The sequence below is a fragment of the Pogoniulus pusillus genome, chromosome Z (assembly GCF_015220805.1).
Source record: "Pogoniulus pusillus isolate bPogPus1 chromosome Z, bPogPus1.pri, whole genome shotgun sequence".
NCBI classification, from domain to species: domain Eukaryota; kingdom Metazoa; phylum Chordata; class Aves; order Piciformes; family Lybiidae; genus Pogoniulus; species Pogoniulus pusillus.
In genome coordinates, this window is record NC_087309.1 from 51,406,253 (window position 1) to 51,421,137 (window position 14,885).

General features: G+C 41.1%; 1 protein-coding gene across 1 annotated transcript in view; it reads left to right on the forward strand.

The window, feature by feature from the left end:
* The window catches only part of ANKRD31 (ankyrin repeat domain 31), an 81,427-nt gene that overhangs the window by 41,489 nt on the left and 25,053 nt on the right, over nucleotides 1–14,885 (forward strand). Inside the window, 7 exon segments of the mRNA XM_064176330.1 lie at nucleotides 2,725–2,743; nucleotides 4,462–4,634; nucleotides 6,560–6,702; nucleotides 9,397–9,556; nucleotides 9,994–10,097; nucleotides 11,510–11,588; nucleotides 13,513–13,609. Coding sequence (XP_064032400.1) covers nucleotides 2,725–2,743; nucleotides 4,462–4,634; nucleotides 6,560–6,702; nucleotides 9,397–9,556; nucleotides 9,994–10,097; nucleotides 11,510–11,588; nucleotides 13,513–13,609 — 775 coding nt within the window.

Genomic DNA, 14,885 nt, shown 5'->3' on the forward strand with positions numbered 1-14,885 from the left:
GAATGATTTCTGACAGGTTAAAGTAGCCTGCAGTAGCCTCCATGCTACCATAGTCTGGCTGCAACAGTGTCTGAGCAGGGTAATTTAAAATTAGTATGGATACATCTTGTAAGGAAATATTACACCCACTTTAAAAAAGAGTGGAAAGGAGGACCCGGGGAACTACTGGCCTGTCAGCCTCGCCTCCGTGCCTCAGCAGATCATGGAAGAGATACTTCTAGATGCCATGCTAAGGCACATGGAGGACTAAGAGGTGATTCAAGACAGCCAGCCTGGCTTTACTAGGAGCAAATCCTGCCTGACCAATCTAGTGGCTTTATATGATAAAGTAAATCTGTCAGTAGATAAAGGATGACCTATGGATGTAATCTATCTGGACTTCTGCAAGGCCTTTGACACAGTCACCTGCAACATCCTGCTTGCCAAGTTGGAGAGATATGGATGTGATGGGTGGATTGGATAAGGAATTGGCTGGATGGGTGGTTGCATCCAGAGGATGGTGCTCAATGGCTTGAGTCTAGATGGAGAGCAGTGATGAGTAGAGTCCCTCAGGAGTCTGTACTGAGGCCTGTGCTGTTTAATGTTTTCATCAATGATGAGGACAGTGGGATTCAGTGCACCATCAGCAAGTTTGCAGATGACACCAAGCTGGGTGGTGTTGTTGATACACCAAAGGGATGGGATGTCATCCAGAGAGACTTGGCCATATGTGAACCTCATGAGGTTCAACAAGAGCAAGTGCAAGGTTCTGCACCTTGGCCAGAACAATTCTTTCTATCAGTACAGACAGGAGAATGAGGTGATAGAAAGCAGTCTTGTGGAAAAGTACTTTGGGGAGCTCATGAACAAGAAGCTGGACATGAGTAGATGGTCTGCACTTGCAGCACAGAAGGCAAGTCACATCCTGGGCTGCATCAAAAGATACATGGCCAGCAGATCCAGAGAAGTGATTCTGCTGCTTTGCTCTGGTGAGACATCACCTGGAGTACTGTGTCCTGGTCTGGAGCCTTCAATATAGGAAGGACATGGACCTCATGGAGCAGGTCCATAGGAGGGCCATGAAACTGGTCAGGGTGTTGGAGAATCTCTGCTACAAAGACAGGCTGAGGGAGCTAGGGTTGTTCAGCCTGGAAAAGAGAAGGCTCCAAGGAGACCCGGTAGCAGCCTTCCAGTACCTGAAGGGGGCCTACAAGAAGGATGGGGAGAGACTGTTTACAAAGGCTTGTAGTGATAGGACAAGCAGCAAGGGCTTCAAAGTAGAGAAGAACAGCTGTAGATTGGATGTTAGGAACAGGTTCTTTACCATGAAGATAGTGGAACACTGGAACAGTTTGCCCAGAAAGGTGGTTGTGGCCCCGTCCCTGGAGATATACAAAGTAAGTCTTGACACGGATCTGGCCAGCCTGATCTAGTTGAGGATGCCCCTGCTTACTGCAGAAGGGATTGGTCTGGATGACCTTTGGAGGTCTCTTGCAATCCAGACCATTCTGTGGTCTTCAGTGTATGTCTGACTTTAATGTAATTGCAGTTATGTCTTTCATTGTTCTTCCAAACAGTCTTGGATGACAAGCTCTGTAGTTTATGGTTAAAAAAAACTTGGAAAGGCAAATTTTCTAGCTAGAAGCCAAGAGCCTGAAGAAAAGCAGCTGTCAAATCATGGAAGAAAAGCAGCTGTCAAATCATGGAAGATGCTTGGTAGCAATGGTTGCTGATAATTGAAAATATTTGAGAAGACAGCTTGTGTGAGAAGATGAAATGCTTGAGATGCAATAAATAATTGTCCATAGAGTAACTGAGGAAATATGGATAAGAGTTGGAAAATGCTGTTTTTGCATGGAATAGATTTTTGAGACATCAGAGAAAGAGTGCAATGAACTAAACCAGAACGTGTTAGCATATTATTACAAGAGTAGGAACAGACATTGTCGACGTTTTGCAGGTCCAAACATCCTATATTTTGGTAGCAGCTTAAGGGACAGTATTGTCCTTACTCTATGTGCAAAATCAATATTTTTTAAATTTAATTTTGTATCACTTGAAATTTGTTGTGTCTGTTTACCTGAAGCAGTCAGAATTAGGACTTGTCCGATGATCACACGATAAAATGTAGTGAGTGTTGTGTGTTTTGTGAACTAGTAAGGGAAGGATCAGATCAAGTTTATTTACAATTTTGGGTCCAGTCCTGCACAGGTTTAATTAAAAGGCAATTCATCTATGTCAATAGACATTAACCTAGGGATTGTAAATCATTTACAGGTCTTTTTCATGTTTGTTATGGTAGGTATTGGCAGGATTCAGTAAAAAAAAAAAGTATATATAGTTTAGTAATTTTGATATTCAGGACTCTTGTCACCAACCAGGATTTTAAATAATAGGTTCTTTGCAATGGTCATGAAAACATTACTCAGATGCGATGGTTTGGGAGTTACCTGCTCCTCTCTCCCCGCACCCCCCCACCCCCCCCCCCCCCCCCCCCCAACTTATGAAATCACCCAGACTAGACTCAGCTGGCTGGAAGTTAAGAAATGAAGCTTTATATTCACAGCTTAGCACAATATACAAGCAGATATTTACAACATATTGCAAATATATGTACAGCTATATACAGAAATATACAAGTTAAAAGTAATACAGAAACACAACACCCTTCCCAGAACTCAGATTCCCCAGGAGAGGCTTCCAAGCACCCTTCCACCTTCCTTCTGCCCCTCTACCTTATCCCAGAGTCTGCCTTACATGCAAGGTGAGTTTGGAGGGTTGACAAGGGGAGTTAGAAGCAGAAGGATTAGTTGGGTTACACAGATCAAGCAGAAGAGAAACACACAATCCAACAGAGACACTGTCTTATCTATGTTTGTGTCCTTGTTTTTATACATCTCAGCAAGCCTGTGAGTGAAGTAGGCATCACCATTGTTTTCCCAGCCTACAATCTATTTTTTCTCATTAAAATATTCCAGTTAGCCTCAAACCAGCACAACAGATGAGAACAGAACCTGGAGCACTTATGAAATAACTAGCAATAATATAACAAGCATTAAGCCATTAGAACTGGAAGAGAGGTTTTTGTGGTCAATTATACCACTTGCCCACTAGAGGGTTTCGAGAAGCTCCTTTCTGCTTGAGGAGGAAGGCAAATGGAATTACATACAGAGTTTTAGAGTTTTGCAAAGAGGCTTTTGAATATTTACTAAAAAATTATCTCCAAATTCCCATGGCTAACTACAGTTTCCAGACCGTACTCAAATACTTGCAGGGAGTTCTGTCGGTGTCTTGGTAGTCTTCTAGTTCTTCCTGAGCTCTGACAGGGTGCTGGGAGAGGGGCAGATGATCCCTGACCTGATCCTGGTTCCTCTTGGACAACTCCACACTTGGCACAGAGGTTTGCAGATGTGCAGGTAGGATATCTTGTAGATGTGTGAACGGGCACAATGTCACACTTACTAAATGAGCCTTTCACATTTAGGCACTTAATGCCTAATCCTGGTACACTTGGGGCAAGGCAGTTTCCAGATAGACAAACCCAAAGTATCTGGGCTTGTTATTACGTAGCAAGTAAAGCATGTCAGGATGCAATGGCAGAGAGCAATGAGGCAGAAGCAATGTCAGAATCACAGTAGACAGAGCATGTTGTGTTTACCCGCTCATCTCTTTTTATCAGTGCATCCCAAGACTAATGGCTGTTTGGCCACAGATCAGCCAATCAGAATGGCAGTTTAACCTAATATGGTCAAGTTTGGCAAGCTTTTACTTTTTTATGGCAGAACACAAGTGTATAAACATGTGTGGATATCCTGTAAACAAGTTTGGGAGAGAGAAGGAGACTGGAAGGCATTTAGGCCTTTTGTTTTCCTTTCCCGTGGTTGCTACCCCAATCAGCAGAAGAGAGAGGAAGCAGAAAACATGTCTGGGCAAGCCAGGACATGTTTAGGCCTATTTTGGCCTTTCATGACCGTACTACAACTGTGAAAATACTTAATGTAGAAACCTAGCTTCTCCCTGATTGAGAAACTGGAATGGAAAAGTGGTTATGGTCAAATCTTCTTTTTTTTAATGTAGTTTCTTAAGTATCTTTGTGTATGTACTTTATCTTTTTAGCAGGCATGCCTGGGTAACTTGAAAGCAGCCCATGGAGAAACATAACATACTCCCTACCTCTGCACAGTGTAAATGTCAACACTGTTACCCTTTTTATTGATCTCTGACTTATCATACCCCTGTTGTCTAGATTTGAACTGTAAATTTGCATAGGGACCATTTGTTATCTGAGCTGTTATGCAGTATCTTCTAACCTTGTTTTGTAGTCAGTTAATGTTATTGAATAATTAAGGCAACACTATTGCACGCTTTTACGTTAATTCAAATGAGTTATGAAGCTTAATTCTTTGTTCACAAAGAAACATTTTTTGGTGGTTTCTAACGAACACCTAATATGTGTTTAGGGTCCTTCCCATCCACAAGAAGAGAAGCTGTAATTCTAGATCACACCTATCATACGAGATACAGGACGGAGATACAAAGGAAAAGAAATGCACAAGGGGAAACTCAGCTGCACATAGCTGCTAGGAGAGGAGATTTACCTTTGGTGAAAGATCTAATATCTGTTGGAATTTGTGTCAATGCTCAGGACAATACAGGTTTGACAGCTGATCTCTTACAGGCTTTTGTCATTATATAATTTGTAGTATACTTGGGTTTATGTAATTTGTTTCATCTTGATGTAATTATGAATTCTTGATTTATAGTGTAGCAGTGAGGAGAAAAGGCAGTTAATCACAAAGCACAAGCACATTCAGGGAATCCATGGATTTTGTGTCTGGATGGAGCTAATGTGGCCTTTTTCTCAGCAGAGTCATTAGTCAGGTCTTGCCCTGCTGAAGAGCATGTTCCCAGAGATATGTGTGTAAAGTGGACTTGAAAGTTTGGCAAGAGAACTAATGCTTACACACATGAATATATACATGTCTGAAGCACATTCACACAGATCTTATCTCCTTATGAAATGAGGACAAAAATCAAATTAAAAAGTGGTAGATTTTGGGGTTATTCTGGGGTTTTTTGTTTGTTTGTTTGATTGTTTCCCCCCTACCTAAATGCATAAAGCATTTCTGGTTTTATAGTCTCAGAATGATGACATTTTATTTTGGATGCCTGGCAGACTTAACATAATAAAATGTCACAGGGATTAGAAGTCAGACTATTATGCTTCTGAATTTTTAGAGTCTTTCTACTCTGTTATTTTGTTTCTTTTATTGTTTTAGTAGAATAATTGGGATTTTTTTTTGCTTATCATAGGATTTTTTTTTCTCTAAAGTAAACTGTGTTATATAAAAAATAATTTACCTTGGCACTGCAAGATTTCTGGCCTGATAGCTGCACTCAAAGAGTGGCTGTCCAGGTGGAGGCAGTGACAAGCAGAGTCCCTCAGGTACCAGTCCTGGGACCAGTCTTGTTCAACATCTTTGTCGGTGACATGGACAGTGGCACCGAGTGCACCCTCAGTAAGTTGGCTGACAACACCAAGCTGTGTGGTGCAGCAGACATGCTGGAGAGCAGGGATGCCATCCAGAGGGACCTGGACAGGCTGGAGAAGTGGGCACAAGCCAACCTCCTGAGGTTCAACAAGACCAAGTGCAAGCTCCTCCAGCTGAGTCGAGGCAATCCCAAGCACAAAGAGAGGCTGGGCAGTGAGTGGCTGGAGAGCAGCCCTGAGGAGAGGGACTTAGGGATGCTGGTGGGCAAGAAGCTCAAGGTGAGCCAGCAGTGTGCACTTGCAGCCCAGAGGGCCAACTAGATCCTGGGCTGCATCAGGAGAAGTGTGGCCAGCAGGTCGAGGGAGGTGATTCTCCCCCTCTACTCCACTCTGGTGAGACCCCACCTGGAGTACTGCATCCAGTTCTGGAGCCCCCATTACAAGAGGGATGTGGACATGCTGGAGTGTGTCCAAAGAAGGGCCACGAGGATGATCAGAGGGCTGGAGCAGCTCTCCTATGAGGACATACTGAAAGAGTTGGGGCTGTTCAGTCTGGAGAAGAGAAGGCTCTGAGGTGGCCTTCTTGTGGCCTTCCAGTATCTGAAGGGGGCCTACAAAAAAGCTGGGAGGGACTTTTTAGGATATCAGGTAGTGACAGGACTAGGAGGAATGGAGCAAAGCTGGAGGTGGGGAGCTTCAGACTGGACTTGAGGAGGATGTTGTTCAGCATGAGAGTGGTGAGGGCCTGGAATGGGTTGCCCAGGGAGGTGGTTGAGGCCCCATCCTTGGAGGTGTTTAAGACCAGGCTGGATGAGACTGTGGCCAGTCTGCTCTAGGGTAGGGCGTCCCTGCTAATGGAAGGGGGATTGGAACTAGATGATCCTTGGGGTCCCTTCCAACCCTGACTGATTGTATTTTATTCTGTTCTAAGATTTCATGTAAGATTTTTATCTTAAGAGTTCATACAAGATTTTTATCCATTGCTTATAAGTGCAGTAAATACAGCAAAATGTATAATCATTAATCAGTGATCTACCTGCATCCTTCCAAATCTGATGCATGCTGTATGTGTCACCTTGCTTTTATTAGGTTGGACAGCAATGCATGAAGCCTGCAGAGGGGGATTTACTGAAGTGATCTCAGAATTGCTGAAAGCTGGTGCTGATGTTAACCACAGAGGTCGAGATGGTATTTTACCTATCCATGATGCTGTTTCTGGCAATTATTTGGAGGTATATTTTTCTCTCACATTTCCCAGCAGAGGATCAGCAAAATATAATTCTGGTTTAAATAAGGAAAGTCAAAGTTCCTAATACAATTTTAGTGTAGATTTCCACTTAGAAAATTGGCCAGTGTTCTTCAAAGTGATCAAAATTAGAGAAAGAAATATTTTTCAGTAGTCACAGCTGTAATTGTACACTGACTTTTCTTAAATCCAGCAGTCACAGGTTAAAAATTCAGACACTTCTCATATTTCTGTCCTATATATTGGAGTTTTTAAAAATAACACTGCAGTTGAGCATTCTCCACTTGCTCTACTACAGACAGGAGCCTGTGGGACGTAGCCTTTCACTAAATCAGCTTGTCCAAAGCCTCGTGTCTAACCTGACTTCAAACACTTTCTGTTGACAGGGCGTACACAGTTTCTCAGGGCAACCAGTGTCTCTGTCTCACCACCCTCTTCAGAGAAGATTTCTTTTTTTGTGAAGTAAAACTCTGTAAAAGGTTAACCCTCCTGGGGGAGTGGTCTTGACCCTGACCCCAGGTCCTCCTGACTCCTCCCTAGGGGTGGGTCCAACCCTTTCTCCAGGTGTAGTGGTTAGTCCGCTCCCTTGTCCTGTCTAGCCCCCTAATCCTGTTTCACTCTTTCTTGCCCTGCCTCCCTGCTTGACAGCATCACTTTCCTGTTTCTGCTACTCTTTGTTTTACCACGTGGCCACCAATCCACAAGGTGTGGAAAACCCATTGCCATCAATCTGGTTGTGTATATATATTTTGTATCTTGTTTTCCCCTTCCCTGTACCTTTTTGTAACTCCTCTGCCTCAAATACCTTTTATTTATCGTTACATTTTTCTCTCTTCCAAATCGAAGTGAGACTTTATTTGGGTGTGTTTTACCTTTTCATCCTTATGTCTAATTCCGTTTCTTTAAAAGAAAAAAAAAGGGAGGAGGAAGAGGGAAAGGCATCCTATAAATTGTTATTGGTTCTATTACCTATATCTGAGTCTCTGGGAAATTTAAAACAGAACCATGACAAACCCCTAGCCCTGCTGTTTACATATCAGCTGTATTTCCATTAACTGATCCCTTCCCATGAAAACTGTGCTATATGTCTCTAGAATAGAATAAACTGCTTCAGTTGAAAGAAACCTACAGTGCTTATATAGTCCAACTGCCTGACCATTTCAGGGATGATCAAAAGTTAAAACAGGTTATTAAGGCTGGATATTAGGAAGAAGTTCTTCACAGAGAGAATGATTTCCCATTGGAATGGGCTGCCCAGAGAGGTGGTGGAGGCACCGTCCCTGGGGGTCTTCAAGAAAAGACTGGATGAGGCACTTAGTGCCATGGTCTAGTTGATTGGTTAGGGCTGGGTGATAGGTTGGACTAGATGATCTTGGAGGTCTCTTCCAACCTGGTTGATTCTATGATTCCATGATTCTATGATTCTAAGGGCATCATCCAAAACCCTCTTAAACATCAACAGATTTGGGGCCTTAACCACTTCTCTATGGAGCCTGTTTCAGTGTTTGGCCACACTCTCAGTAAAGCAGTGCTTCCCATGTCCAGTTTAAACTTCCCTTTGTGCAGCTTTGAACCATTCTCACAGAATCTCAGAGAATCTCACAGATAGATATCCTATCACACAATCTATGGGAGAAGAGCTCAGCACTTCCCTCTCTACTTCACGTCAGGAACCTGCAGAGACCAATAAGGTTGCACCTCAGCCTCCTTCGCTCCAAACTAGAAAAAAACAGAGTTCTTACTACTCACAAGACATTCCTTCCAGCCCTCCTTGATGCATTCAAGGATATTCACATCCTTAAATGGCAGGGCCCAGAAGTGCACAGAAGCAAATAAGTGTCATTATGACACAAAGAGTTCCAAGGAACTAAATGTTAAAAGGTGATGCTGGAATTGCTCAAACATACCAGTTCTGTTGCTGTTAAAATAGCTGATATTTCATCACATTTTTCCTCTCTACAAACAAAGACAAAATGAAAGGGATGATTTCATAGGCCTGTTGCCAAACTATCAGTAGAGTTCTTGAAAACTTGTGAGATACTATTAAATATTGTGAAGGAATACCGGTGGAGAAGATTCTGAACTTTCAGAGAATATGCTCTTTCTGGTATCTTCTGATGCTTAACAGCACCATGAGTGTGAAAAAGATGAATAAATAGTAAAGGTGAGAAAAGTTTTTACCATCCAAGCTCTATCCTCATCAACCTTTTCATCTGATCTTCATTTTGCGTGATAGATAATTCCTCTATGACTAATCTCATTTCCACATTTTGCAATTAAACAATGATAAGCAAGTAATTCAGAATTAGAGGGAAAATAAATCATCAGTGCATGTAAACAAAACCCATAGTCACTATTAAACACCTACAGAAAAAAAAACTCACTGATTTTCTGGATTTTGGTCTTAACTGACCAGTTCCTTTCAGTTTGGGTAATGAAACTTTGTCATTGCTGTCTGTAACAATACCATAAATATGGTAAATTTAATCCCAAATTGTGGATTATTTGTGCATTTCAGTGGAAAAAATAGAAATGTAAGATATGTGGGTAATAGCCAATTAAACATGTTTGCTTAATGGAGATTGCAAGTGTAGTGGGTTTTAGAGTGCCTTATACAAGAGAGAGAGATGTATTATAAGCCCACAATAACAATTGTCCCAATACAAATAATATTTATTAGGCAGTCAAGATTCTACTACAGCATGGAGCAAATCCCTGTGAGAAGAATGGTTCAGGGATAAGTGCTTTGGATCAAGCTTGTGATGGTGAAATGAAAGAACTGCTGAAGTCTTACAGCAGCACAGATTCTGCACTTCCTGTTGAGAGTACTGAAATCACAGGTACTTTAGTTTTGTAAAATAAAACATGGGATTGCCCCGTAGTCATAAGGAAAAAAAATATGTTATCATGCTGCTGATTTGGGAGCTACATATTGTCTGGCATTGATAATTTAAACTCTAAATAATCTTTAACTGCTCCATTTTATTTATTTACAGGAAATAGGAGAGGCTTTTCCCCCTAGGATAATGACTTATAAGGACATTTTTGGCTCTTCAGATTTTTACTGTTAACTGTATTTCCCTTCACAGAAATCCTGAATTTTTGAAAGCAGTAGCTTTAAAGACTTACTTCCTTATACTTCCTTACGCTACCTAAATTTGCTCTAATTTGCACCTCTGAGATACTTCATTAAGATATGGTCTGCCACTGCACCTTTGTAACCTATATTAACTATCTAGCCTATTATGCTGCTGTTTATTTTTTCATAATTGTGGAGAGAGGAGATACTCACTGAGGTCAAGGACATCCAAACGTGATTGTTGCAACTTCTATACAAATGATGATGCAGCTTTGGAGTCACAACATGAGAAATACAGCGTGGTAAGTATAGATAATAGAGTTTTGATAACCTTCCAATGAAGAAGTTTCTTCTACATCAAATCTAAACATCCCCTGGTGCGAATTGAGGCCATTTCCTCTTGTACTATCACTTGTTACTGGGGAGAAGAGATTGACTCCCACCTTACTACAACCTCCTTTCAGGCAGTTCTAGACAAGAAGCCGCCTCCATTCTAAACAAACACAGTTTCCTCTCCTGCTCCTTACAAGACCTGTTCTCCAGGACCTTCACTAGCATCATTAGCCTTCTCTGTACCAGCCCATGGAACTCAGTGTTTTTGTCAAGTTGCTTTGTAGAATAGTACTGTGTGGAGCCATTTACTGACTGAATAACATAAAAATATCATTCCAGTAACAAACTCTTTAGAATGTGTTGTTTAGCCTGGAGAAGAGGAGGCTCAGGAGTGACCTCATTCCTGTCTACAATTACCTGAAGGGAGGCTGTAGCCAGGTGGGGGTTGTTTTTTTCTCCCAGGTAACCAGCAATAGAACAAGGGGACACAGTCTCAAGTTGTGCCGGGGAAAGTATAGGCTGGATGTTAGGAGGAAGTTCTTCACAGAGAGAGTGATTTGCCATTGGAATGGGCTGCCCAGGGAGGTGGTGGAGTCACTGTCCCTGGAGGTGTTGAAGAGAATACTGGATGAGGCACTTAGTGCCATGGCCTAGTTGACTGGCTAGGGCTGGAGGATAGGTTGGAGTGGATGATCTTCGTGGTCTCTTCCAACCTGGTTGATTCTGTGATTCTGTGATTCTATGAAAACAGCATCATGCCAAGGCTAACAGCATATAAGCTGTGATTTACAGTATGTAAGTGTGTATATCATGACTTCTCTCTATACATGATTGCTGTTCATAGTTGAAACAGTACTCAATAATTATATATGCTTCTTAATGCCTGTATGAATAGAAAAAAGCTCAGGAGATCTGAGGCTTTTCATCACATTTCCAAAATGGCTCTTTGATTTTTCTTCATGATAATTAATATATTTAAAATGGTTTAATCTTAATTTAAAATAGCCAGTACATTTTTTGCACAAGTTGTTTGTTTGGAAAGCTCTTGCTGTTGCCTGTAGGTTATGCCCACATTGCTCAGTGATGCTGTCATGGTGACGTTCACAGTCTTATCCCTGCAGTGTGCTCAGAAGTGAGACTCTGAGCACTGACTAGTTTGAATGCCTGGGCAAAACCAGGCTGTGGCAGGCCCTTGCAGAGCATACCCTTGGCACTATTTATGTCTGTCCTACATGCATGCCATTGCCTTTACACAGTAATACACTGCCAGAAATGACTGGAGTCCACCAGTATTTATCCTGCAGGCCATGCCTCATGTCCTGTGTTTTGTATGGTGCACTTACCTACTTCTTACTATTATTTCTGTGTTTCTTAACACAAGTCTGCTGCTGCGATACAGAATGCAGAAAAAAACCAAAAGGAACTTTTGCTCTTTGAGTTAAGAACTTCCAAAGATGCAGGTAGATGTAAATTTGAGTTGTTTCATCTCTTTTTTTTTTTTTTTTTTTTTTTCTTTTGGGTGGTGGGTGAGAAATGTCTTTGGTAATACAATTGTTTTTAAGATTGTACTGGACATCATTTATTTTAACATCTCCTCTGAAATATATAGTTTCAGAGAAAAATATTTTAATAACAGCTCCCAGGTAAGTGCTTTTCTTATGTATTTGCAGTTTACGTAGGAATGATGACAAAAAAGGAAAGCATGCCACTTGAGGGGGCACATGTTTCAGGTCAACCTGATCACATACTGAACACAGATATGAATGCAGACTGTTGGCAACATCATTCAGTTATAAGTACATGAGCCCCTCCAAGATCAAGATGTAGCGTTTGCACTCTGGTGCGTTGGACTTTCAGGAGGCCAAAACAATTTCATGGAAAAAAAGAGAAATCTTTAAGGCAGGCACTGTGGATGATTGGCTGTTTCAGAAATGCTGGTGTCCAGAGGTGTAATTTGTCTTGGGCTGTCAAGTCTCAGTTAAAGTTAATCTCAAGATGCTTCTAAATGCAACTGACTTTTTAGATCAGGATGCTGGTGCTGTGTAGCAGTTTGAGCTATGTCTATGCCTTTACTGTTCAAGTAGCAACACAAGAACACCTCTGACCAAAGTTGCTTCCTCAGCTGCCTTTACCATCTAGGTTGCTCCAAACATTTTTGCTTCCTGACAGAAAAGACAGGGCTTTTAAAAAATTATATTCCTGAATATAAGATGGAGCTTTCAAATTATATGTAAAATAGTACATTTATCCCTATAGCTCTCAACTCAATTTTATGGCATATGATCTGTTAATTAAAATCAGTATGTTTTCTTGAAAAATACTTGATAAACAGGTAGATGACACAAACAGGCAGAAGCCTATAGACAGGAATCTCATAATTTCATAATTGAGCAAAATTAAAGTGTCAGTCTCTGTTTAGGGCTAAGAGGGAAATTAACATGGTGATCTGCTTGCACCTCTTAAGCTAAATCATAGTTATTACTTGTAAAGAGGCACAAGGCTGAACAAGAACATTGAACTTTGACAAATTCCTAATTCACAAAAAAATCCTCAAGCACGCAGTACAGTCTGCTGCTGTTAAATGATGCAAAGTGGCTTGGTGAGCATTTCCACCATCTCTCTCACTGCCCTAAATGATATAAAACCTCGAACAACTGCAGCTGATAGAAAATGACAATTTATAATCTTTTTTTTCCCATAATATGGATTTGAAGCTATGTTAAATTATAATGTGCCCTGGAGGTGTTCAAGAAAAGCCTGGATGAGGCACTTAGTGCCATGGTCTAGTTGACTGGATAGGGCTGGGTGACAAGTTGGAGTGGATGATCATGGAGGTCTCTTCCAACCTGGTTGATTCTGTGATATTCTATGATATGTATTTACCATTATATGTAACTTGCAACAATCTAAGCTCATTGCAGTGTTTTGTAGTACCTCAAACATAAAGGTTTTAGCCACGTTCTTAAGATTGTGTAACTTCTGCAGGTAGCCTCACATATAATTGTCATGTAGTGTAGCTCCATGCAATAGAGAACTTCAGAAATTCTAGTGCTGATTGTCTGTGGAACAGTTCTTTGTCCTGTTCTCTTAGTAATTTCCTGGATAAGGCATTTGTACTTCAACATTTTTCAGTACTCAGGCTGTTTCCTTTTAAGTTAAACTTGCATTTAATGATTTCTGTGGAGAGTTTCATTAAAAGTACTATAATTTTACAAGATTATATGACAGTAAGAGCTGTAAGAGCTGCATGACAGTATAAGGTACTGCTGTAATAATACGTTCATATTTTGGCTCTGTGTTTGATACATGTAAAATGTTATTATTATGATTATTTTATTCTGCTTGTTGCTATAATTATTTTTTTCATATCAAAACGTTGAACAGATCTGTATATCCAAAGGCTGTCTCAGACCCAAGAGACTTTGAATAAAATGCTTGCAAAACAGAAAACAGAAAGAGATGCCCTTGCTAAAAAATACCGGTAAGTAGAACACAAAAATAGTATTCTTTATAGCAGTGGTAACAGAGATTGTTAGAAAGTTAGCATACATTAGTGTGGAAATAACAATATGTGGGCTGGCTTCATACAGATTTTGTGGACTGGCTTCTGTTACCTCCCATAAGAGTTTACATCAAGGAAGAACTTCAGAGTTTAGCTAACCCATGCACACAGAGAGGGTTGGAGTAGTGAATATACAGAAGGTGTGGCAAAATGCCTAGGCAGAAATTAGGAAATGGAGATACTGAGCAATTATATTACTTTTGCAGCATCATAAGGGAAGGCTGTAGCAACTCAGACACTAATTTTAGTGTGCCTGCATGCAGTTTTGTTTCTGTAGCAGCTGTCCTAGGTTAGCACAGCCAGCTCTCACACCCCCTCTTCCTCAAAACTGAAGTGAGGGAAAGTAACACAAAAAACCCTCTGGATTGAGATAAAGTTAAGAAAAAGAGTTTTACTGAAAATTAGATAATACAGTGCACAATTACCATAGCAGAAGAGTACAGAAAAAAGTAAAAGTGGCAGCAGAAACCACAAACCTAACTTTCCCTCCCCCTTGCCACTTCTAAGATAGACCACCTAAATTCTGGTTGTGTGGCAAGTTCTCAGCTAACAGTGTATCAGCATGTTCAGTGGGTGCTTCCAGGTCATCTGATGAGGATATCTAAGTATTTTTGGTGATGCAAAAGTAACAGTCATAGAATCACAGAAACATTCAGGTTGGAAAGGACCCTTTGGATCACCAAGTCCAAACAATAACTCTACAAGTTTCACCCCAAACCATATCCCCAAGCCCCACATCTAAACAGCCTTTAAACACATCCAGGGTTGGTGACTCAACCACCTCCCTGGGCAGCCCATTCTAATGTCTGACCACTTTTTCTGTGAAAAACCTTTTCCTAAAGTCCAGTCTAAACCTACCCTGTTGCAGTTTGAGGCTGCTCCCTCTTGTTCTATCACTTATTACCTGTGAGAAGAGACCAAGACCAGCATCCCCACGACAAACTTTCATCTTCTCGTAGTCAGTGATGAGCTCTGCCCTCAGCATCCTCTTCTTCAAACTAAGCAGCCCAAGCTCTTCCAGATGCTCTTCATAAGATTTATTCTCCCTTCACAAGCTTGGTTGCCCTCTGCACTTGCCTCAGCACCTCAACATCCCTCAACAGTAAAATTATCTATCAACAGCAAAATTAATTTCTACAGAAATGTAACTGCCTTTTAATACTGAGAGTGAAACTGTGTTCTGGAATGAAGTGAT